At 42.1% G+C, this 25,639-nt stretch overlaps 1 protein-coding gene across 3 annotated transcripts; it reads right to left on the reverse strand.

Moving 5' to 3' along the window:
* Nucleotides 1-868: 868 nt before the first annotated feature.
* Nucleotides 869-25,639, reverse strand: LOC110525607 (synapsin-2). Of its 3 annotated transcripts, none has more exons than XM_021605885.3 (13): nt 24,757-25,639; nt 21,485-21,542; nt 20,229-20,320; nt 19,436-19,592; nt 19,230-19,319; nt 17,118-17,180; nt 16,853-16,995; nt 16,606-16,680; nt 16,416-16,518; nt 11,333-11,482; nt 11,094-11,163; nt 10,359-10,950; nt 869-4,359 (listed from the first exon to the last, which is right to left on the reverse strand). In XM_021605885.3, exons 1-13 carry the CDS (start codon nt 25,080-25,082, stop codon nt 4,224-4,226), a joined length of 2,055 nt encoding a protein of 684 aa, XP_021461560.2. In that variant the 5' UTR covers nt 25,083-25,639; the 3' UTR covers nt 869-4,223. The 3 variants fall into 3 exon arrangements, with proteins under 3 accessions (XP_021461560.2, XP_021461561.2, XP_090095458.1); XM_021605886.3 differs by having other exon boundaries at nt 869-4,321; nt 24,757-25,623; XM_090239332.1 differs by having other exon boundaries at nt 11,339-11,482; nt 24,757-25,600.

Raw genomic sequence — 25,639 nt, forward strand, 5'->3', positions numbered from 1 at the left:
TAAATCTCAATGTGACTACTCTGACTTCTCAATCCTTTTAAGGTTGCTCACACCTGTTGTATAATTAGGGCCCTGTGTTCTGTAGAATCATGTGACCATTTTATCCTGTTTAAGCCTTACACAGAAACAAGAATGATACAAGAAAGTTAAGCAATTGTCTGAGGATGGTGCTGGACTATCTGACATAAAATGAAAAGGGTTCAAATCCTTTTCATGTCACATGTCACATGATCACGCACAACACCGGGCCCTAGGTATAATATGCTGTATCTCTGTAGCTCTTATTACATGTTCTCCAAGCATTAAAACATTATATCTGTCCTTAAAACAATATGATAACAAAGACATCCGAAAATACACCAATAATTTAGGTCACTCCCCTCTACAGTATCCCAAGTTAGGATCTCATGTTGGTGCATTGGTTGCTAGATCGAATCCCGAGCTGACAAGGTAAAATCTGTCGTTCTGCCCCTGAACAAGGCACTTAACTCACTGTTCCTAGGCTGACATTGAAAATAAGAATTAGTTCTTAACTGACTTGCCTAGTTAAATAAAGGTCAAATAAAATAATACAAATTGGTGGTTGTGATGTGATAAAGTTCACAGTAAAGTGGCCTTTGAGTCTCCAACTAGTTGGTCAGACTTTAACCCTGCACCACCTTGTGGTCACATTGGTAGAGCTAAACCTTATTACACCAATAAAGCATAATATGACAGTCGTTCGACTGAATAGCTCTTCTACAACTCCACAGAGGAAATGAGCCATTGGCCATTCACAGTTTTCCACTGAGCTTGCTGTTATCATGTCTACTCAGAATGTTATTTTTGATCATCATTTGAACATTATGAAGAAAATGGTTCCTCATTGTTACGAATGGTCTTGAACTTTATTGAATATGTGCACATGTTGATAGCATAATTATGAAGGTACATTGCAAATAACATCAAAATAACATCACATATACTTTTCTACACTTATTTGAATACTCCACAATGATTTACAATATATGTAATATTTATACTTTTTGTCTATTTTAGATACATATAGGTTTCTTGTTTTATACATCTGGCAGGCATCAATATTGACCATCAATTTCACAGAAATTCATAGTGCAGATAACAAAATAAAAAAATAATAACATCTGCATTTAGGAAAACTACATAAGCAAAGAAAAAAGGCATACAAATTGTAAACATACATTCAAATCTATCCATCAAAAGAATGTAAACAAAATACAATTTTTAACCCATGTCTATGAATATCAACAAACAGGATTCATATAGATTGATTCAATTATGATGACACTCCAATGTATACTCCACCGGAGGATTTGAACTCCAAACACAGCTAAGATGTTCTCTGATGGATGTTCTCTGTTACAGGCAGTAGCAGAGAGCCGAGTAAAACAATACAAATGTATACCAATCACGTGTTCATCCAGACAAGTCATTTTTTTTGTAGCAGGTATCATTTGAGGCTTCTCTGATCCATTCATTCAATGGTATACCCTGACAATTATGTTTGCTGAGTTATGATTTCCATTGAGTCCCATGATAAGATGTGTAATATACATTTTCAAATGTAGACAACATGTAATCCTGAATACAAGAGAAACTAAGATACAAAAAAGATTTTTCAAAAAGTAGAAATAATGCATAATTCATGATAGTGAATGCCAGTACTGAAAAAGGGCTTACAAATTATATAAATGCCAAAAATCCAAAACCAAAATCCACAAGTATTCATTGCACAAAATATCAACAAGCACAGCGTGACAAACGTGACAAATCTGCATCATTCATAGGTCACGATCTGTACAACACTTCTATTTGGTTTTACAAAACAACATTTACACGTTTATGCACCACTTATCACAAGGGTTCACTGTGGATACACTAAGGGTCGATGCGTAGAGGAAGCAGACGGGTTCTGTAGGGAGATTGGGACTTTTCCGAATTAGCTCCAAAAAACAGATTGCCTGGAACACACTCTTTTTGGAAGACATATTCAGTGCCCTAGAAACAGAAGGTTTCAGCTTTGGGCTCAGGGAATATCTAGGGATTGTTTTCTGACCAATGATCAAAGGGGTAAAAAGTATTGCATGTAGAAAACCAAACAGAAGTATACTGCAGTGGTACTGTATATCCCACAGGGGACATACCAGTACATTTATTTTACACTGCCTACATGACCCATGGTACATTCCTTGGCTGAGCATTTACTTGGACTAGGTCCCTTGCTCACAAGCTGTGACCCTGCTGGGAGCCAGGGGACAGACAGGATAGGCACCCAAACTCTCCACTCACAGAAACAGCAGCATCCCAGGCCCTTGTGATGGCAGGTAAAATAGAGCACTGAGATGGCTGTGTCTCTACAATCTGACATTAAAATCTCAAAAATATCGCTTGACTCATGTCTTCAAGTATGATTTTGTTATATTTCATGTGCAAATACATTTGAAAGAACAAATACATTCTACCTCAATAAACACACATGCTTTCATTTGCAGTGCTCATCATCCTCATTTCAGTGCAACGTTTGGAAGACCTGACCCCTGACACCAGTGTGTCACTTACCAGGACATCCCTGAGACAATACTATCTGACTGAACTTTGTGCCTGTGTAAGGCATGTTTTCCAAATTGAGAGCTATTGAGATTTTGTCTTAATCTAACAGAAGAAGGGAGAGGGAGGCAGCAACGGCATTCTCACAAAAACAACACATACTTTTGTTATGCTAATTACGCTAGCTAATTACATGTGACAACACGGTTACAAGCGGCGATGTGAGTGATTGAAATTGCAACCATATCTCCTTTATTGACATGCATCTAAAAAAAAATCATAATTTAGAATGAATGAGCAACTCAAACAGCTGTGGTGTTGCTTTACTGTAACACTGAACTGACCTACTGTAGTGTGAACAACACTGTGCCGACAAGTTTAATTTAGCGATGGATCATTTCAGAGCCAACCAAAACTTGGTCAAATGTGTCACTATGATCTGACAGTAACAGAAAAGTGTGAACACTATCATGACGATTACCAGTGTATTGTTTCCAGTATACTAGCATAAAAGCAATTTCAAATGATCAAATCGTGACCAAGTACATATCTCCCAATACATAAAAACTGTAGCAACATAGGCCACCTACTGAAATTTAATATATAATAACACCATTTAAAAAGGGACTGATGATTGATGGGGTAAGAATCTTCACCCTTACTTTTATCTGAAATTTAAACACACGTGCAACAACAAGAGAAGTGAATGTGTACTGTATGTGTGTGTGTTTGTAGGAATCATTTGGAATGTGAAGGTGATGGGGAATGTTTCAGACTGAGAGCAACAAACCTCCCACTGGGCACATCTAGTTTTGATTTTCATTTGGTCGAGTTTTAAAAAAAAATACATGTAATTGGATTTAAGTTCAAAGTTGGGTGAAAAAAGACAAAATGCCCTTACATTGATGACTTTTTTGCAAATCCAATCAGTTTTCCACATTGATTCAACATCATCTCGTAGATTTTTCTGGTTGAAATAAAGTGGAAACAACATGATTTGACCAGTTTTTGTCCAGTGGGCTATCTATATTATATTCTATGTGTGGTCTTCAAATGTACAGATGTAGGATCTTAATTTGATCACTCTTTTGTTGTGGAGAATTTTCCTGCACCACAGGAAATGCAGATGAGCTTTGTGATTTAAATAAATGCACTGAAAACCCACACTAACACACGGTTTTTAATATTTGACAATTATTTAACCTTTATTTAACTAGGCATGTCAGTTGAGAACAAATTCTTATTTACAATGACGGCCTACACCGGCCAAACCTGGATGACGCTGGGCCAATTGTGCGCCGCCCCATGGGACTCCGAATCACGGCCGGTTGTGATACAGCCTGGGTTATATTAACAGTATTGCACTTTTCACATAGCCTAATTTTGGCCAGCTTAACCATCGATCAAGCAATATTATGGATTTAATGTAAAAATCCTTTTGCTGCACGATTATTTTTCTACGACAATACTGGTCAAATTAAGATCCTATGTCTGTATAGGCAGTAGATGTTTTATATGTGCATTTTCACATCAATGTACATCAATATCCATGATAGGGAGGTGTTAGTTCTATTGGTCCATTGTGTGTTGGGGAGGGGAAGAGGGAGGGACTGCCTTTCAGTCTGTCTGTCGGCGTAGGAGGGGGCTTACTCCATCTCTCAGTCTGAGAAGAGACTAGCAAAAGACTTGCGTAGGTTGCGTATGGTCTCAGCCTTCACCTCATCCTGGCTAAGGCTGGCCCGTGGCGTTGGAGTTTCTGGAATGTTGAAGGCATTGGTAAGAGACTGGGATTTGCTATAAAGAGAGGAAATGGCAATAGAGGAGAGGAAGAGGCTATTAAAGTCATGCAGCAAACCCATGTAATGGTAAGAAGTGTAGGGTGTAATGGTAAGAAGTGTAGAGCATGGCTGGAGAAAGAAAGAGAGAGACCATACATAGGGGATACACAGAGTTCCTTCAGTATGTATGGACATTCCTTACATAACTGATTCAGTGCACTGACCAGCTCAACTTTATATTTATACTGAATGATTGATCTGGATGCAAAGGCATGCTTTTTAATCATCCCCCATCCCCCCGACTAGTGTTCCTAGTTCCATGTTCTGGACTCGACGGCACAAAGATAAATTCATTGAAGAAATTGCTTGCAGTTGTCTTTCAGTCAGTCAACTTGGGTACAACATACTATGGGGAGTCGCACTCTCATGACTTCAGTTGGAGGAGCTACAATCCACGCCAGACTGGAAGCCCTGTCTTCCACAGGTGATACATGTGAGGTTCGGATTCATTCCTTCAGTTATTCCACTATTTACCTCAGTGTGAACAGGAACAATTCACGCTACTAAAACAAACACGAGACTATCTTGGAACACGAGACTGTCTTGAGTCACGTCAACTAAACTGTCTGTTAATGGTAGAGCGTGCTCACCCCCTGCATGTTGTGTGCTGAAGTTTGTACTTTGTTCTCATAAGTTTCCTAATCACAAACAATGAATTATTCTTCACATGGATTAGCCTGGCTATAGCAATAACTAACTACTAACAAGCCGGGTTCGCGACCATGCCCCAGTATATTAATGTTTGTTGTCTTGTATGTCTCGGCTCGGTGCATGCTCAGGATGCTCTCGCTTAAATCAGTTTGTGTGCGAGACTAAGAGACAGCTGCCACTGTTCCCCAACTAGTCCATGGCTCAGGTTCTCTTGACAATCATGTAGCATTCCTTACAGAGCTTGGTGTTTCCAATAGTGACTTCCTCTCCTGGGTGCCCGTACCTTGGCTGAGTCAGAGTTTCAGAACGCAGAGATGGATTGGGTGCTTGGTCGACTAGAATGTCTAACGGTTCCTGTGCGCTCTGTCGACAGTTATGGGGAGCCTACTCAAAGAGAGAGGGCTACCAGGTTCTGTGAATATCCCCCTACCGCCTGTGTCTGCCTTGGTTAAGCACCGCTTGCCTCTCATCGCAGAAGGATCTGGGTCCCACCTCTGTGATCCGGTTCTACGTAGACTTTTGAGACCAGGCCAGCTAACAAGCGCTGCATAACGTGCTAGCCAGGTTAGGTAAATTGCAGAGGTAAGCTAGCTACTGCTAGCTATTAAGGCTTCCTGACGGTGGAATTGCTTGGGTAACTCTCTTGTTTAGTATACCTATCTACCATTAAGTCGCTTGGTTATTCTAAATGGACGATGCTGCCACAGCCATTGCCGGATCCCCCTGTGTCAATAAGGGACTTGGCTTCATCCAAGGCAATACAGTCACGGAATCACAACTACGTTTGGAAGCTTGTCAATGTTTAAAGGGACATTTAAAAAAAAGTTATACTTCATATTCAGCATCTCCAGCACCAGTAAACAAGAAAGAGGAAGATAAGTGTTTCCAATGACATCGTCAACCAATTAGTAGACAATTAGTTAGCAATGCCTACGCATAATTGGTTAAAAATCACACAATACACACCAATGATGTCATTGGAAACACGTATTTCTTCCTCTCTTTTTTACTACAAAACATACATTACCGGTCAAAAGTTTTAGAACACCTACTCAATCAAGGGTTTTTCTTTATTTTTTACTATTTTCATCAAAACTATGAAATAAGACATTGGAATCATGTAGTAACCACAAAAAGAGTTAAACAAATCAAAATACATTATATATTTGAGGTTCTTCAAATAGCCATCCTTTGGCAAACTACCTGCCCTCCAGGACATCTACACCACTCGATGTCACAGGAAGGCCAAAAAGATAATCAAGGACAACAACCACCCGAGCCACTGCCTGTTCACCCCATTACCATCCAGAAGGCGAGGTGAGTACAGGTGCATCAAAGCTGGGACCGAGAGACTGAAAAACAGCTTCTATCTCAAGGCCATCAGACTGTTAAACAGTCATCACTAACATTGAGTGGCTGCTGCTAACATACTGACTCAACTCCAGCCACTTTAATAATGGAAAAATGTATCATTAGCCACTTTAAACAATGCCACTTAATATAATGTTTACATACCCTACATTACTCATCTCATATGTATATACCGTACTCTATACCATCAACTGCATCTTTGCCTATGCTGTTCGGCCAGCGCTCATCCATATATTTATATGTACATATTCTTATTTATTCCTTTACACTTGTGTGTATAAGGTAGGTGTTGTGAAATTGTTAGATTACTTGTTAGATATTACTACATGGTCATAACTAGAAGCACAAGCATTTCCCTACACTCGCATTAACATCTGCTAACCATGTGTATGTGACCAATACAATTTGATTTGATTTGCCTTAATGACAGCTTTGCACACTCTTGGCATTCTCTCAACCAGCTTAATGAGGTAGTCACCTGGAATGCATTTCAATTAACAGGTGTGCCTTGTTAAAAGTTAATTTGTGGAATTTCTTTCCTTCCTAATGCGTTTTAGCCAATCAGTTGTGTTGTGACACGGTAGGGGTGGTATACAGAACATAGCACTATTTGGTAAAAGACCATACTATGGCAAGAACAGCTCAAACAAGCAGATAGAAACGACAGTCCATCATTACTTTAAGACTTGAAGGTCAGTCAATCCGGAAAATTTCAAGAACTGAAAGTTTCTTCAAGTGCAGTCGTAAAAACCATCAAGCGCTATGATGAAACTGGCTCTCATGAGGACCGCCACAGGAATGGAAGACCTAGAGTTACCAGCCTCAGAAATGCACAGTGATGTCTATTTTTCTCGATGAGGGACCCGTGCCCTGTTGGGAATGGACGCTCTGGCGCACCAGTGTCTTCGGACCCTCCTTTACACGTTCTGCCAGTGGTTCTGATTCAGCCCACGCTGGAGAGGGTGTGCCAGGGGGGCTTACTGTTGGTTCTTGTGGCTCCTCGTTGGCCCAAGCAGCCTTTGTTCGTGGAGATCATTTGCCTTTTAGGCAGGGAGCTGTGGCAACTCCCGTTGCGTAGCAACCTGTTGTCCCAGGCACACGGGCAGGTTTGGAATGCAAGGACGGAGATTTAGTTCCTATGGGCCTGGCCTCTGAGAGGGCCGATCTGATGGCGAGAGGTTTACCTCTGAATGTTATTTAGACCATTCAGTCCGCAAGGGTGCCCTCTACAAGAGGGTTGTATGCGTATAAGTGGTTGAGCTCTGGTGCCAAGATAAAGGGCTGGTTCCTTTTCAGTGCGGGCATTCTTTTCTTTTTTTCTTTTTTCATTTTACCCCGTTTTCTCCCTAATTCCGTGGTATCCAATTGTTTTAGTAGCTACTATCTTGTCTCATCTCTACAACTCCCGTACGGGCTCGGGAGAGACGAAGGTTGAAAGTCATGCGTCCTCCGATACACAACCCAACCAAGCCGCACTGCTTCTTAACACAGCGAGCATCCAACCCAGAAGCCAGCCGCACCAATGTGTCGGAGGAAACACCGTGCACCTGGCAACCTTGGTTAGCGCGCACTGCGCCCGGCCCGCCACAGGAGTCGCTGGTGCGCGAAGAGACAAGGATATCCCTACCGGCCAACCCCTCCCTTACCCGGACGACGCTAGGCCAATTGTGCGTCGCCCCACGGACCTCCCGGTCACGACAGAGCCTGGGCGCAAACCCAGAGTCTCTGGTGGCACAGCTGGCGCTGCAGTACAGCGCCCTTTAACCACTGCGCCACCCAGGAGGCCCAGTGCAGGCATTCTCCACTTTAAACCTGTACATGGCCGCTATCCCTGATTGTGCGGTTCCTGGAAAGTGTACTTTTTTGGGGCTTGACGCTGGTTTTGGAGGCAACCCCTTTGAGCCTCTGGAGTCAATGGATCTGAAGATCCTCTCCCACAAAACCTCCCTGCTCATGGCTTTTGCATTAGCTAAACATGTTGGGGACCTCCACGCGTTATCCGTACATCCTTCCTGTACTCAATTCACCCAGTGCGACTCTACGGTGATGTTATGTCCAAATACGTCCTTCGCCCTGAAAGTCATGACTGTGCCCTACAGGTCCTTAGCTTTGAGCAATTTCCATTTTCGCCTCCTCCTTTTGCTTCTGAAGAGCAACAGCGGTTACATGCCGTGTGTCCGGTGCAAGCTTTTCCCATGTACATTGAACTGACCTGGGAAATCCGGTTATGTGACCAGCTTTTCGTCTGTTTGCTAATCCAGCTCACAGCAGGACGCTCTCAAAGCAGTGTCTCTTCCAGTGGATTGCGGAGGCTATCACGTTGGCATATAGCAGAAAGTGGTAAGGGTTACCTACCAGGGGTGTGGCTGCATCTTGGCCATTGTTTAAAGGGTTGACCGTAGGAGATATTTGTCCTGCGGCAAGTTGGGCATCACCACACACTTTTGTGAGGTTTTATCGCTTGGATGTTCCTGCTCCCAGTAAAGCCCATAGGGTACTCATCGCTGGGACAGGGGAAAGTCACTATGCAGCGCACCGTTTGCACAATACCCAGACTGCCACAGACTGTAGCAGACCTGGCAGGGTCAGGTCTGGGTGGTCTGCCATGGACTATTTCATTTAGTATCCATCAGGATCAACTTAGGGCGTGATTATATTTCCACATAGTATGTTGAACCGAAGTTGACTGATTGAAAGGGAACATAACGTTAGGATTATAACTACTGTTCCCTGAAGGGGGGAAACGAGGTACAACACCTGTTTGGCCCCGTGCTACCCGTTCCTGGGCTCAGTGAAGAGTAGTATTAATTTGAAGGAATTAATCCGAGCCTCACGCTTATCACCTGTGGAGGCGGTGCTTCCAGCGAGGCGCGAATTTCATTGTCAGGCGTGATTGTAGATCCGCGAAAGTGCAACTGCCCATAGTATGTTGTACCTCATTTCCCTCCTTCAGGGAACAGTAGTTAAATTGATAACATTACATTTAGACTGTTAATAGCTTGTTAAAGCCATATTTTCTATGCAATATACACTAGAAGCGTACATAATTTACAACATAAAGAAACCTGCATAACCCTATCCTTGACCCTTTCCACATTGCCCTCTATCACATGTTTTAAGGAACACTGCATTAGTTGTAAATTATGTAGTGTTATTTAAACTTTCCTTTCCATGAGTCACTAGAGAATTATCAGGACATTAAACATGGTCAATAGTACTTTGTACATTGTACTCAATACAATGTCAACCAGCTTTTTGTTGGAAAATTGTACCTTGTGTATTCTACTATTCTAATGCTCATCAGTAAGTTGAGACCCTGACTGAGTTACAAAAATATATATTATAATAATTATTTTTGGGTGGTTGGGACACCCTAGCAGCCGTGGGGCCCTAAACGGTTGTTTATGTTGCATATGCCATAAAATCTAGCTTTATCCAAAATAAGTCCTTGTAATTTCAAGTGCAACATGAAAATTAATAATGAGCAGGACACAAAAAGAGTGAACATTCCATTGGAATCGTTTTGAAAAATCTTGTTCATGCACACTCAGTCCAAATATTTGGATCAAATAACAAATCGCACTGTAAACATCTGATAACATATCCCATGACAAACTATAGCGATATTGATTTGCAAACTCAATATCTAGCCTACAGTACAGATATAACACCATCATGCACATCAATCCCCTTGATGAGATAAAAATAAATGAAAGCTAAATCTAGAACACAGAATCCTCTCGTCGGTTAATTACTCATCCTTATCTAGAATGAGATAGACAGAGCATCGTGTGTGGCTCACAAAAACTGCCAAAAACAATAGGAGGATGTTACATCCAATATTGAGCTATTGAGTAATACAGTTGGGATACACTGAGCAAAAAGTATATTGGCATTGAATGTTTTGGGAAACTTTATGAAAGCTTTTCTTACTTCAGTGGAGGGATGGCTCCCATAGCAGGAGGGTCCTGGTTGGGCTTCTGTGGGGGCTGGGGCTTCTGCTGCAGAGGAGGTTTCCCTCCCGGGCCTCCCTGGCCCTGGGCGCTAAGGCGGGGCTGCTGAGTGGTGGGGGCCCCAGGGTGACCTTGCTGGGCTGGAGCCCTCTGCTGCTGGGGGCCCTGGGGGCCTCCTCCCTGGGACTGCTGCCTGGCAGGCTGGCCTGGCTTCTGCTGGGGCCTCTGCTGTGGCTGGCCCCCTGTGGACGTCTGGCCCATGCCTCCAAGGGGGGGGCTCTGCTGCAGCTGGGGACCTGACTGCTGTGGCCTCTGGTTTTGAGGGGAGCCCCCCTGGCTCATGGATCGCTGGGGGGATCCCTGACCAGAGGGGGGTTTCTGCCCCTGACCTGGGGGACGCTGCTGGGCCCCAGCTCCTGGGTTGGCCTGTCTATCTTTCTGTGATGTCTGGGCAGGGGGGTTCTGTGTGTTGGGGCATGGGGAAGGGGGCTGGCCTTGGGGAGAGGGGCGCTGCTGGGAGGGGGATCCTTGGCGAGGGGTGGCAGTGCCTGTTGGTGTCTGTTGTGGGCCACCTGAAGGAGACAGAGCACTGTTTATCCTGTCCCTATTAAGCAATCATTAAAAAACAATTTAGCTATCATATTACCAGCTAATGAACAAAAGCAACTGTCCATTGGGTTTTTTGGGCCTTAATATTACAGAGCCATCTTCTTACCTTGTGGAGAAGGGCGTTGCTGAGCCTGTGGCACTTTGGGTTGTGAGATAGGCTGAGAGGATGCAGCTTTCTGCATGGCCAACATGTTACAATGAGACATAAAGTGAATGGGTTATAAATACAAACCAAATATACTGGCCAATTAACAATAAAGACCACTCATCTAAACATACTCCTTTTGACAAATATTGACTCATCTTAAGTTTATTAGACTGAGTGGTGGTTAGCAATAGTGTCACCTGTACAGGCTGTGCAGCTATGGGACGGACAGGAGAGGGACTTGCAGTGCGTGGGACTGTTTGGTTCATTTTGGAGATGACCAGGTCTGCAATTTGAGCACGGTCTTCACCCTGCTGGTCTCCAATCAGAGGCATAGAGCAACCCACCACCTGAGAGAACGAGATGGGGAAACACAAATCAAATTGTATTAGTCACATGCGCCGAATACATCAGGTGAAATGCTTACTTACAAGCCCATAACCAACAATGCTGTTTAAAAAATACGAATAAGAAATAAAAAATAACAAGTAGTTAAAGAGCAGCAGTAAAATAACAAGAGTAACAAGAGTAACAAGACTATATACAAGGGGTACTGGTACAGAGTCAATGTGCGGGGCACTGGTTAGTCGAGGTAACATGTACATGTAGGTAGAGTTATTAAAGGGACTATGCATAGATAATAAGAGTGTATCAGCGACGTAAAAGAGAGAGGGGGGAGGCAATGCAAATAGTCTGGGTAGCCACAAGGTATTACAATGTTGTTACCAGTGTAATTACTGTGTTACTACACAGTTTAAGAATGCTTAAATTGCCAGCCTTTCCCAATAATACAGTACTCAATATCAAAATAGTATGGAAGCCATGAAGCCCAAGGCAAAAAAATACAACTTAGCCTCTTGGAATTCTCATTTGAATGACTTAGTATCTTGTTTCAACAACTTAGTCTCTCATTTGAATTACTTCATTGTTATTTTGCCTAATTAGACCTATTTTGTTATGCAGCTTGTCAGACTGTGTAATGGTTGGTGCAGCCATTCATTCATGATTCTATCCATTGATATGATTATTCATTGACAGTTCTTTGATAGCCTAAAGCAGGGCTGCTTTTGAATGCCAGAGCATGTAAGTGGGTGAGTGTTGAGTGTGGAGCAGCGCAAAAAAAATGGTGCCTTCTTCTCCCGCTCCAATTTCGCTCTGGTACTGCTCAGCCACAAGCTCTGGGCCTGCCCTGCTTAGCATTTTTTATTTCCTTTATCACTAGTCTTTTAATTCTGCCTATTCGGTTGTAATTATTTTGCCCCCCCCATCCACAGTAGCCTATATCTAGTTTATATTCTACTTTCTAACGTTAGGAAATGTCATTTCTATTTTGAAGGAAATGTATTCAAGTATGTTTTTAGGTAGGCAATACATAGACTACTGTGAAATATGTTTGAGATTTTCTTGGAATAGAATCAATTTAATTAAGCTAAAACATCTTAAATAAATCGTAAATAATAAAGGCCGGTATCAACTTCTTTTCATTAATAAAATGGAAAAAATACACATGTAAAAGCTTAATTACATAAAGGAATATTAGTGGGAATATAACCATAACATAAACAAGAGAAAGGAGAATGGAATACATTTGAAAAGCCTAAAATGTACAAATACAATGAGACAATGTGCTTTTGTGCTACTTAAAAAATATAAATACATTTGATTGGAGAAAGAAAATAAGTAGGCGGCCAGTATGGTGCAATAAACTTTAGTGAACTATTTACAGAAAAGATATACAAAATAATACATAGGGGAAGATCAGCCTGAATAGCAGGACGCGCAACAGCAATGCGTTTTGACTACTAATTCATATGCACATTGCATCTGAAACTGTTCTTTTTAGGGGTCCATCTACATTCATTCCACCTGGGCCTATTGACCCAGCTTTGGATATGTGCTACAGACTGGTGCATAAAGACATATCCAAGCTACAGGTCTTAAATGTCCAGAATGCCCCCTCTATAGTCATCCACCTAGTGGACAAGGGAGGCGCTGTTACTGTACAAGACTGAAGTACTCACGCAACTGAATGATCAGACGTTCTGTAAAATATTCACTACAAAACCCCACAAAAAAGCTTCTGTCATTGAGGGCATGCACAATGGTGATATCACCAAAAGAGAACACAGATTGGTGCGTAAAAACAGCTCCACACTGGTAATCTGCAGTCCCTAAAATACTCTTTAATTATCTTAATTCCCAAAGGGACAGGATGAATCTTCTTTGCAATGTCAGACCAGTGGCAGCAGGCCTGAAGATCTCTACTCAACGTCAAATTCTCTGATTGATAATTATGCCCCTATGTATTGTGACACTTTCGTTTACCAAATACTCCACAATTAGACATTAGTTCAACTTCTTCCTGCTAATAAAAACACCAAATCCATCACGCACAGATCTCCCTCTCAAGCGCTCCTTCTCAGGAGCTTTGCATTATCACCAAATGAATAGGTTGTTGTCATCGGTGATATTGAAAATTGGATAGCTTATTTATGTAAACCATTAGCCAACAATTCAAAGATTAAATGAATTGTCATCATGATAAAATGTTTATTTTTTGTTATTGTGAACTGTAGTCTATAACAAGTTACTCCTTTCAATTAAAGCCCTATCAGAGGAGATTCTGATAGGCTAATAAAAGCATGTTGTTCGCAGCATAAACCAGCCTATAATTTCTGAAGTTTGTTCATTTATTGGTGATGGATACTTTAACTGTAAGTTTAGTCATTCTATTGATGGAAAAATAGTTTACCTCGTGTCGCACACATTTAATTCAACATTTGATTATAGCTCACAATCAAGCATAGCCGCAGGAAATAGGGGTGCTGAAGGTGCTGCATCACCCCCTGCAAAATCAGAATAAAAAATATGGCTTTCTTTGAGACTGTGGTCCCAGCTCTCTTCAGGTCATTGACCAGGTCCTGCCGTGTAGTTCTGGGCTGATCCCTCACCTTCCTCATGATCATTGATGCCCCACTAGGTGAGATCTTGCATGGAGCCCCACACTGAGGGTGATTGACCGTCATCTTGAACTGGGATGGGATGGGCTACAGGACAATAGGCTGGGATGGGCTACAGGACAATAGGCAAGCAGCTTGGTGAGAAGGCAACAACTGTTGGCGCAATTATTAGAAATTGTAAGAAGTTCAAGATGACGGTCAATCACCCTCGGTGTGGGGCTCCATGCAAGATCTCACCTCGTGGGGCATCAATGATCATGAGGAAGGTGAGGGATCAGCCCAGAACTACACGGCAGGACCTGGTCAATGACCTGAAGAGAGCTGGGACCACAGTCTCAAAGAAAGCCATTAGTAACACACTACGGCGTCATGGATTAAAATCCTGCAGCGCACGCAAGGTCCCCCTGCTCAAGCCAGCGCATGTCCAGGCCCGTCTGAAGTTTGCCAATGACCATCTGGATGATCCAGAGAAGGAATGGGAGAAGGTCATGTGGTCTGATGAGACAAAAATAGAGCTTTTTGGTCTAAACTCCACTCGCCGTGTTTGGAGGAAGAAGAAGGATGAGTACAACCCCAAGAACACCATCCCAACCGTGAAGCATGGAGGTGGAAACATCATTATTTGGGGATGCTTTTCTGCAAAGGGGACAGGACGACTGCACCGTATTGAGGGGAGGATGGATGGGCCATGTATCGCGAGATCTTGGCCAACAACCTCCTTCCCTCAGTAAGAGAATTGAAGATGGGTCGTGGCTGGGTCTTCCAGCATGACAACGACCCGAAACACGCAGCCAAGGCAACTAAGGAGTGGCTCCGTAAGAAGCATCTCAAGGTCCTGGAGTGGCCTAGCCAGTCTCCAGACCTGAACCCAATAGAAAATCTTTGGAGGGAGCTGAAAGTCCGTATTGCCCAGCGACAGCCCCGAAACCTGAAGGATCTGGAGAAGGTCTGTATGGAGGAGTGGGCCAAAATCCCTGCTGTAGTGTGTGCAAACCTGGTCAAGAACTACAGGAAACGTATGATCTCTGTAATTGCAAATAAAGGTGTCTGTACCAAATATTAAGTTCTGCTTTTCTGATGTATCAAATACTTATGTCATGCAATAAAATGCAAATTAATTACTTAAAAATCATACAATGTGATTTTCTGGATTTTTGTTTTAGATTCCGTCTCTCACAGTTGAAGTGTACCTATGATAAAAAATTACAGAACTCTACATGCTTTGTAAGTAGGAAAACCTGCAAAATCGGCAGTGTTTCAAATACTTGTTCTCCCCACTGTAGATATAGTTGTTGCCTGTCCCTTCCCCTGCGATTGTCATTCTAATGGTATCCAGAAAGACTAAAACCCTTTCCTCAAACATTTACATCAAAAGGTGAAAAGTTATGGGCAAAGCCACAAAATATCCAAATCAAATTAAATATTTTTCTTGATCAAATAACAGGGAAAACAACCACTTTTTGTGCAGTATTAATTGTTTTCTTCCTCCAATCAAACCTAATTCTAAACTCTTCAAATATATTCCATTCTTCCTCCTTTTTATACTGTGGCTTTATTCCCACTAATATTAATTTATGTAATTAAGCTTTCGCATGCATATTTTTCTGTCTTTATAATAATAATAATTCATTTGTAGAGCACATTTCCCACGCTCAATGCACATGCCAAGTTTATCGGTGTTTGAGATTATTTATTCCCTTTATTTCATAAAAATAAACTGATACTGGACTTTATTATTTATTTTAGCTTACCTAAATGGATTTATAATGTGGTGTTTCTATTCCAAGAAAAATGTAAATACATTGTACAGTAGCCTATGTATTGCCCACCTAAACATCTGTTTATACGTTAGAAGTTCTTGAAAATGGAAACTACATATCCTAATGTTAGAAAGTAGAATATAAACTAGATATAGGCTACTCTGGGTGGGGTAGGCTAAATAATTACAACCAAATAGACCTAATTAAAAGAACAGTGATAAAGGAAACTAAAAATGCTAGACAGAGCACGCCCAGAGTTTGTGGCTGAGCAGTACCAGAGTGAAATTGCTCAATTACACTCTGCTCCTTGCTCCACATTCGCCCACTTACATGCAAATTACATACTAAGATGTTCAAATAAGATATTCTCTCATTCAAATGAGATAATTCCAAGCGTCTACGTATTATTATTTTTGGGGGTCTTGGGCTTCAGGGCTTCCGTAAAATAGTAGAAATATTTTTTTAAATAAAAAAACATGCGAAATAAGAAAGAAAACTGGAGAGTGTAAGCTATATAATAAGTATAAGAGCAAAATTGTCAACAATGCTTCTAATCCTTTTACCTCTATAATGTAATCCTTGCCATCTTTTCCATGCAGAGCCTCCACAGCACACATATCCAAACCGCCAAACACCTCAGAGCAGGAGTCCACCCACATCCGATACCTACGATGTTGGAGAACACTGCTAGTAACTACTAAACACACGGCTGTCTGTCTGATGCACAAAAGCCCAGTCTGTGTTAACACTCACCTGTCTGACATGGCTATCTGTTCCAGCATAGCTGAACCAGTGTTGGTTTTCCAGTTCCCTGAAATTGATGTGCGCCTGATAAACAGACAAGATCTACCGTTTAGCATGTTCTCTTTTGATCATATTATTCACATCAATGTTGGAATATGCAGAATAAATTATCTGTAGCCTGTGCTGAATAGCTTGGGGATTTGTAGAATGGATTGACCTCAGTCACCACAACAAGGAGCTTATTTTTTTAACTTACATGTAGGCCTTGTAATTGTCTCCAATCTTCTGGATGCGAACATCATACTTTGCATCGATGAAAGGTTCAGATGTGGCATAGGTCTTGGTCAGGGCAACAACACTGGCAATATCTTGGAAGTCGTATTGATTGTCCACTTTCACCTGCAGGGTAAAATCATGATTGAATAAGATTATGTCAATAGTATTGATTTGTGAAGCATAAACACTAATCCAGGCCTACTTTGTATTATTTAAAATAAGTAACAAGAGCAGTCCAGTCCTACCTTCCCTATCCCTGAGTGGGCGTGGCCCATTTTCACCACCACAGGGAAACCAGGAGTCGTAATCTGCAGCAAAAGACAACACAACATCCCCATTGGAAAACGTCATACTACACAGGCTCCAGACATGCAGGTAGGTTTGTTTGACTAAAGAGAATGTATAGCACAGCATTTCTTAGTAAATTGCTAACTGAGTAAACTGTAAACTCAAATTGAGCTGCTGTTATTTGCTAAATGTGCCAGAATGCAGTTAAATAACAAAGTATCATCACGTTTTAATGTGCATTCGGAAAGCATTAAGACCCCTTCCCTTTTTTCCAAGTTTTGTTACGTTACACCCTTATTCTAAAAATGATTAAATTACTTATTTTTCTCATCAATCTACACACAACACCCAGTATTCACAAATTGAAAGCAGTTTTTCACAAATTTTTGCAAATGATTACAAATTAAAAACAGAAATACCGTATTTACATAAGTATTCAGACCCTTTGCTATTTTGAGACTCGAAATTGAGCTCAGTTGCATTCTGTTTCCATTGATCATCCTTGAGATGTTTCTACAACTTGATTGGAGTCCACCTGTGGTAAATTCAATTGATTGGGCATGATTTGGAAAGGCACACACCTGTCTGTATAAGGTCAAACAGTTGCATGTCAGAGCAAAAACCAAGCCATGAGGTCGTAGCTCTGAGAAAGGATTTTGTCGAGGCACAGATCTGGGGAAGGGTACCAAAAAAATGTTTGCAGTAAAATGTTTGCAGTTCCCATTCTTAAATGGAAGAAGTTAAGAACCACCATGACTCTTCCTAGAGCTGGCCGCCAGGACAAACTGAGCAAACGGGGGAGAAGGGCTCTGGTCAGTTAGGTGACTAAGAACCTGATGGTGACTCTAACGGAGCTCCAGAGTTCCTCTGTGGCGGGAGAATCGTCCAGAAGGACAACCATCTCTGCAGCACTCCACCAATCAGGCCTTTATGGTAGAGTGGCCAGACTGAAGCCACTCCTCAGTAAAAGGCACATGACAGCCCGCTTGGAGTACTCTCAGACCATGAGAAACAGAATTCTCTGGTCTGATGAAACCAAGATTGAACTCTTTGGTCCTGAATGCCAAGTGTCACGTCTGGAGGAAACCTGGCACCATCCCTAGGATGAAGCATGGTGGTGGCAACATCATGCTGTGGGGATGTTTTTCAGCTACAGGGACTAGGAGACTAGTCAGGATCGAGGAAAAGATGAACGGAGCAAAGTACAGCGAGATCCTTGATGAAACCTGCTCCAGAGTGCTCAGGACCTCAGACTGGGGGTAAACATTCACCTTCCAACAGGAGAACAACCTTAAGCACACAGCCAAGACAACACAGGAGTGGCTTCGGGACTAGTCTCTGAATGTTCTTGAGTGGCCCAGCCAGAGCCCGGACATGAACCCGATCAAACATCTCTGGAGAGACCAGAAAATAGCTGTGTAGCGACGCTCCCCATCCAACCTGACAGCGCTTAAGAGGATCTTTCGAGAATGGGATAAACTCCCCAAATACAGGTGCGCCAACCTTGTAGCGTCATACCCGAGGCTGTAATCGCTGCAAAAGGTGCTTCAACAAAGTGCTGCGTAAAGGGTATGAATACCTATGTAAATGTATGAATATGTGTGAATATGCTGAGGACATCATGAGCCCAAACAGCAGCAGTAAAACTTTCAGAGTAATGGAGCAATTCATGTTGATCATTGAGGCGAGCTGCGCCGAGAGCAGGCCAGCGACTGCAGGTGTGGAGGGGGGCAGCACTGCGGCAGCACAGACACTGATCTCATTGCAGCGCTACTGAGGGGATCCATAGGGCGCAGGAATAATCAAACCCACTCTGGCTCTACTGCGACCTGTACACATGAACCCTCAGTCTGATCAAAGACAATATTAAGATTGATTGTTGTGATAGATCTGAGATGGATTATTGATGTGTGCTAGCTACTCCTTTGCCCTTTTCTTACTGGACACGGAAATATGTTTTTCAAACAGAAGGGCCACCTAATAGTCTTTGCTTAGGTCTGTTTAGTGTGAAAACATGGCCATGTCGTGGTGGGGGAGGAGTAGAGGGACGCAGATGGCAGAACACCCACCATTTCTCTGTGGTTGGGATAGTAAACCTGCTCGATCAGTGGGAATTCCTCTGGTCCAAGTTGCTTGTACAATCTCACCATATTAGCAAACTGAAACGAGACACGATAATACACAAGAGGTGACTTTTTCAGTTAAATCAAAAATTAGATTAGGCTCAGAAAGCAAATAACAAACAATTGAATCTGCTTTATATTGCCACGCTTACCACCCATGGTTTGTCACAGAAGTTGTAGACAGAGTGTAGAGAGTTTACACCCGCGAGACCAGCATACTGTAACCCAATCACTATGTGTCGGTGGTCTCCATTCTTGGCCATACTGAAGGCATGCTGCCTAACCAGCACAAAGTCTGGCCTGAAACACCTTGGAAAATGTTTAAATCACACATTACCAATACATTATATTCAAACAGACATGTCAACATTTTATTCTGGCTTTTGCACTTGAAAATTACAAGAAATCATGCATATCTTGTAACATAAGCAATCAGGACACACTTATGATATTGTCGCGCCCTGATCTGTTTCACCTGTTCCTGTGATTGTCTCCACCCCCTCCAGGTGTCGCTTATTTTCCCCAGTGTATTTATCCCTGTGTTTCCTGTCTCTCTGTGCCAGTTCATCTTGTATGTTAGTCAAGTCAACCAGCGTGTTTTTCCCGTTCTCCTTTTGCTATTCTCTAGTATATATAGTCCACCTGGTTCTGACCCCTGCCTGACTCTGGACTACTTTCCCACCTGCTTGATCATCCTGCCTGCCCTGACCTTGATTCTGCCTGCCCTCTGGTACCTTTTGGACTCTGAACTGGTTTTGACCCATTTGACTGTCCACAACCATTCTCTTGCCTTACCCTTTTGGATTAATAAATATTGTAAGACTCCAACAATCTGCCTCCTGTGTCTGCATCTGGGTCTAGCCTTGTGTCATGATAGATATTTGTGTCTGATTATCTTAAACATCATGTAGAACACTGTATTCAAAGGATGTACAGTAGACTTACTTGGTGACCTTGGTTCCATTCCGGATTGCTTCGATATCAACACTATAGCCCCCTGTAGCATGCGCTATTAGGTTGATTTCAGAGAAGTCAGCCTGAGTGGACAACATCCGTGTCAATCCCAGTCAAACCTCAATGTGATCATAACAGGGACATATTAAAGTTATAGTTCACTGCAAAAATCAATGTTTTCCAGGTGTGATGAAATTAGATTTTTTCCATTTCTTTGAAGTTGAGACAGGTGGCTCTACAAAATAGATGGTGTGGAACATTGATTCATCTTCACATTAGCCCACTTAAGAGATCAGATTTGTCTGACAGACTTTGATTTTGGAGTGAACTACTGTATTACTTCAATGGCTTTGTCCCCAAAAACTGAGGCAGAAGGTAGCCATTATCACCTCCACAGATAATGAGACATTCATTGCACAGGGCTCTTCCTGCTGAGACTCATGGGGTGCATAGTGGAAACACTCTAATGCAACATAAAAGGAGCGGACAGAAATAGGAGACATTGAAAATGCCGGTAGAGAAAATAATCCAGAAGCATTTTCAAGTCTTCTTTTACAAAGCACAGAGGGTGGCATTAACTTCATTGTTCTATTAAGCCACCACATGGTATAAATGTTTTGGGGTCCATGAGATCATTTTATTTTCCATGGATATTGTTAGCAGATTCAGAGTGACCTATTTCCTTAATATATTTGACAAATATGACAACATTATTATCTCACTTGATAATTATCCAACTGTCAGTCCACTTAACATAGTTCAACTATACAGTATGTGCATGTCTTGGGATTTCTTTGATTCATTGTTTATTGCATACAGTAAGTGCAGGTCTGCAGCACCCATGTACACTCCTAGAAAAAACGGTTTCAAACGGGTTCTTCAGCTGTTCCCTTTGAAAAAAACTTTTTGGTTCCGGGTATAACTATTTTGGGTTCCATGCAGAAACCTCTGTGTATAGGGTTTTTACATGGAACCCAAAAGAGTTCTACCTGGAACCAAAAAATATTTTTAAAAGGGTTCCCCTATGGCGACAGCTGAAGAAGCGTTTTAGGTTCTAGATAGCACCTTTTTTTCTAAGAGTGTAGATGCAGGGGTTGTCTATCTGTCTGCTTCAAGCCCTGTGTCAATAAAACCCATCATGAGATGACCTGTGAGTTTCATTGGCTGTTCTATAACCTCAAATCTCCTCTCTCCATCTCTGATATAAAATAGACAATTAAAATAACAAAGGTGAACGAGCAACCCACCTGTTCCACCTTAATGTCGAATTCACCATGAACCTTTTTACCTTTGAAGACCTTTACCCTAGAGAAGAAAGGCAAGAGAAAATATTTGAATTGCATAAAAACTAGGACTACTTTGGAGAGTAGTTTTGTAATGCTATTTCACAAGCATACTCGATGTACAGTGCCTTCAGAAAGTATTCACAACCCTTGACCTTTTTTCACATTTTGTTGTGTTACAGCCTGTTTACAAATTAATACAAAAATGACAAGCTGAAATGTCTTGAGTCAATAAGTATTCAACCCAATTTTTATGGCAAGCCTAAATAAATTCTGGAGTAAAAATGTGCTTAACAAGTCACATAATAAGTTGCATGGACTCCCTCTGTATTAAATAATAAAGTTTGACATTATTTTTTAATGACTACCTCTTCTCTGTACCCTACACAAACAATTACAGTATGTTCGGAAAGTATTCAGACCCCTTGACTTTTTCCACATTTTGTTACGTTACTGCCTTGTTCTAAAATAGATCAAATAGATCAATCTACACACATTATCCCAAAATGACAAAGCGAAAACAGGTTTTTAAAAATCTTTGCAAATGTATTTAAAAAAAACAGTGGCCTCCATTCTTAAATGGAAGAAGTTTCAGACCACCAAGACTCTTCCTTGAGCTAAGCAACTGAGCAATTGGAGGAGAAGGGCCTTGGTCAGGGTGGTGACCAAGAACCTGATGGTCACTCTGACAGAGTCCTAGAGTTCCTATGTGGAGATGGGAGAAACTTCCAGAAGGACAACCATCTCTGCAGCACTCTACCAATGAGGCCTTTATGGTAGAGTGGCCAGACAGAAGCCACTCCTCAGTAAAAGGCACATGACAGCCCGCTTAGAGTTTGCCAAAAGGCACCTAAAGGACTCTCAGACCATGAGTAACAAAATTCTCTGGTCTGATGAAACCAATATTGAACTCTGGCCTGAAAGCCAAGTGTCACGTCTGAAGGAAATCTGGCACCATCCCTACGGTGAAGCATGGTGGTGGCAGGATCATGCTGTGGGGATGCTTTTCAGGGGCAGGGACTGGGAGACTAGTCAGGATTGAGGAGTGCCCATCGGGTTCTTGGTCACCTCACTGACCAAGGCCCTTCTCCTCCAACTGCTCAGTTTGGCCGGGCGACCAACTCTAGGAAGAGTCTTGGTGGTTCAAAACTTCTTCCATTTAAGAAGGCCACTGTGTTCTTTGGGACCTTCAACGCTGCAGAAATGTTTTGGTACCCTTCCCCAGATCTGTGACTCAAAAACAATCCTGTTTCGGAGCTCTATGGACAAGTCCTTCTAACTCATGGCTTGGTTTTTGCTCTGACATGCACTGCCAACTGTTGGAACTTACAGTATATAGAGAGGTGTGCATCTTTTCAAATCATGTCCAATAAATGTAATTTACCACAGGTGGACTCCAATCAAGTTGTATAAACATCTCAAGGATGATCAATGAAAACAGGATTCACCTGAGCTCAATTTCAAGTCTCATCGCAAAGGGTCTGAATAATTATATACATACGTTTTTTTGGGGGGGGGGGTTCTACATTGTGTTGTTCCGGAGTGGCCTAGTCATAGTTTTGACTTAAATCGTCTTGAAAATCTATCAAGACTTGAAAATGGCTGTCTAGCAATGATCAACAAACAACTGAACAGAGTTTGAAGAATTTTTTAAAGAATAATGAACAAATATTGTACAATCCAGGTGTGCAAAACTCTTCGACTTACTCAGAAAAACTCACAGCTGTAATCACCGCGAAAGATGATTCTAACATGTATTGAGTCAGGGGTGTGAATACTTATGTAAATGAGATATTTTTGTATTTCATTTTTCAATATATTTTCTAAAATTTCTAATAACATGTTTTCACTTTGTTATTATGGTGTTTTGTGTGTAGATGGGTGAAAATCTACTTTATCGATTTTGAATTCAGGCTGTAACACAACAAGAAGTAAAATAAGTCAAGGGGTATGAATACTTTTTGAAGTAACTGTAGGTATACATGTATTATCAAATAAAATGGACCCAGTTTAACACACTGGAAAGGAACATGAACTATCATGGACCAAGAAATCATCATGGTATCTTACACCTTTGGCCTAAGGTAAATACTTAATCAGTGGGGCTCTCATATGGGCTGATAAGCAGACCAAAAAACATTACATTCTGAATGCGTCATAATTTGGTCTGACAGGATAGCATTGATCAACACTGATTGTACAAAACATCAGGATCACCTGCTCTTTCCATGACATAGACTGAACAGGTGAATCAGGGTAATCCTGGTGAAGCTATGATCCCTTATTGATGTCACTCATTAAATCCACTTCAATCAGTGTAGATGAAGGGGAGCAGACAGGTTAAAGAATGATTTTTAAGCCTTGAGATAGTTGCGACATGGATTGTGTATGTGTGCCATTCAAACAGTGAATGGGCAAGACAAAATATTTAAGTGCCTTTGAACGGGGTATGGTAGTAGGGGGCACCGGTTGAAGTGTGTCAAGAACTGCAACCCTGCTGGATTTTCACGCTCAACAGTTTCCCGTATGTATCAAAAATGGCCACCACCCAAAGGACATCCACAACTGTGGGAAGCATTGGAGTCAACATGGGCCAGCATCCCTGTGGAATGCTTTTGACACCTTGTAGAGCCCATCCCCCAACAAATTGAGGTTATTCTGATTGCAAAAGGGGGTGCAACTCAATATTAGGAAGGTGTTCCTAATGTTTAATTCACTCAGTGTACACTGTAGTATGCAGCAGTTGGGCGGCAGGTAGCCTGGCGGTTAAGAGTGTTGGGACAGTAACCGAAAGGTCGCTGGTTTGAATCCCGGAGCCGACTAGGTGAAAGGCACTTAACTCGAATTGCTCCTGTAAATAAGAGCGTCTGCTAAATTAGTAAAATGTGGTCTCGTTGTGTGTGTGTTACTATCCTTGTGGGGACCAAACAATTGATTTGCATTCAAAATCCTAACCCATAACACCTAACCTAACCACACATTCTAACCTAATGGTATCCCTAAACTTAACCCCTAAGCCTAAAATAACTTTTTTCCTTGTGGGGACTGGCGAAATGTCCCCACTTGTCAGAATATTCCTTGTTTTACTATCCTTGTGAGGATATGTGTGCGTGTGTATTGACCATAGTAAAGATGAATTATATCCTAATGACGTTATGTTTCTTGGTAGCATACTGACACCCATTTGAGTCTAGACAGGGGCCATAACGTGTAACCTTACACAGTACTCTCCTTACCAGTCTGTTTGTTGGTCATCAATTACCAGGAGTATCTTGGCACCAGAGGCAACGCCTGCTTTGTCTGCTACCTCGGTGACTTTCTCAGCAACAGCAGCAGTGGTTTGTTTGACAGCTTTAGTAAAGGAAGATAAAAATCCAGCTCCGGCTCCGCTGCCAGTGCCCTCCGACTGCTGGTTGGTAGACAGACGCCTCTCCGGTGGTCCAGGCGACACTACTGCAGGGTCTTGCTGCGGCAGGTCAGGGCGTTGTAGATCAGTCATGTACCCATTGGGCAAATTGGACATAAAATTGCTGTCCGACAGCCGACGACGCAGGTAATTCATGTTGAAAATGTTTGGCTACGAAAAGGTGTATGGTGAATCCTCCTTTCTGATGCAAATGTATGAATTATTTTATTTCCAAATCTATAGATGGATTGGCCTGTATCCCCTTCAAGGTTTAGACCTCTTCAATTGACTCGAATAAGGATTATCGGTCACGATGAGAAACACACAGTCAACACGAATATCTAAGCTTCGTCTACCTCCAATTGTCCAAATTCGAGCCGTATCCAACAAAACATTAGTGAGTGGCTGCGTAAAATAGATAACATGTGAGTCTGGCATCCACGTTCACTGACCAAACAGGCCGTGCTTCGATCTCTTTTGTAGGGAACGGAGGTTCCGTGATTTACATTTGGGTTTCCAGAATTTGTCTTACTGCATCACCCCTATCCAATCTTTCCTTCGAGGTTCGGCGCAGTTTTCCCGTCTATCCTGCGTCACTCCCTTGCATCCCTTTGAGAGGAGAGGGGCAGGTTCGGATGAGGGGTGGTGCTGAGGAGATACGATTGAGGGGCGTTGCTTTCGGGTCGGGAGAAGGACTGCGGGTACCCCCTCAT

Source organism: Oncorhynchus mykiss, chromosome 6 (assembly GCF_057628025.1).
Source record: "Oncorhynchus mykiss isolate SJ-2025 chromosome 6, ASM5762802v1, whole genome shotgun sequence".
Lineage (NCBI taxonomy): Eukaryota > Metazoa > Chordata > Actinopteri > Salmoniformes > Salmonidae > Oncorhynchus > Oncorhynchus mykiss.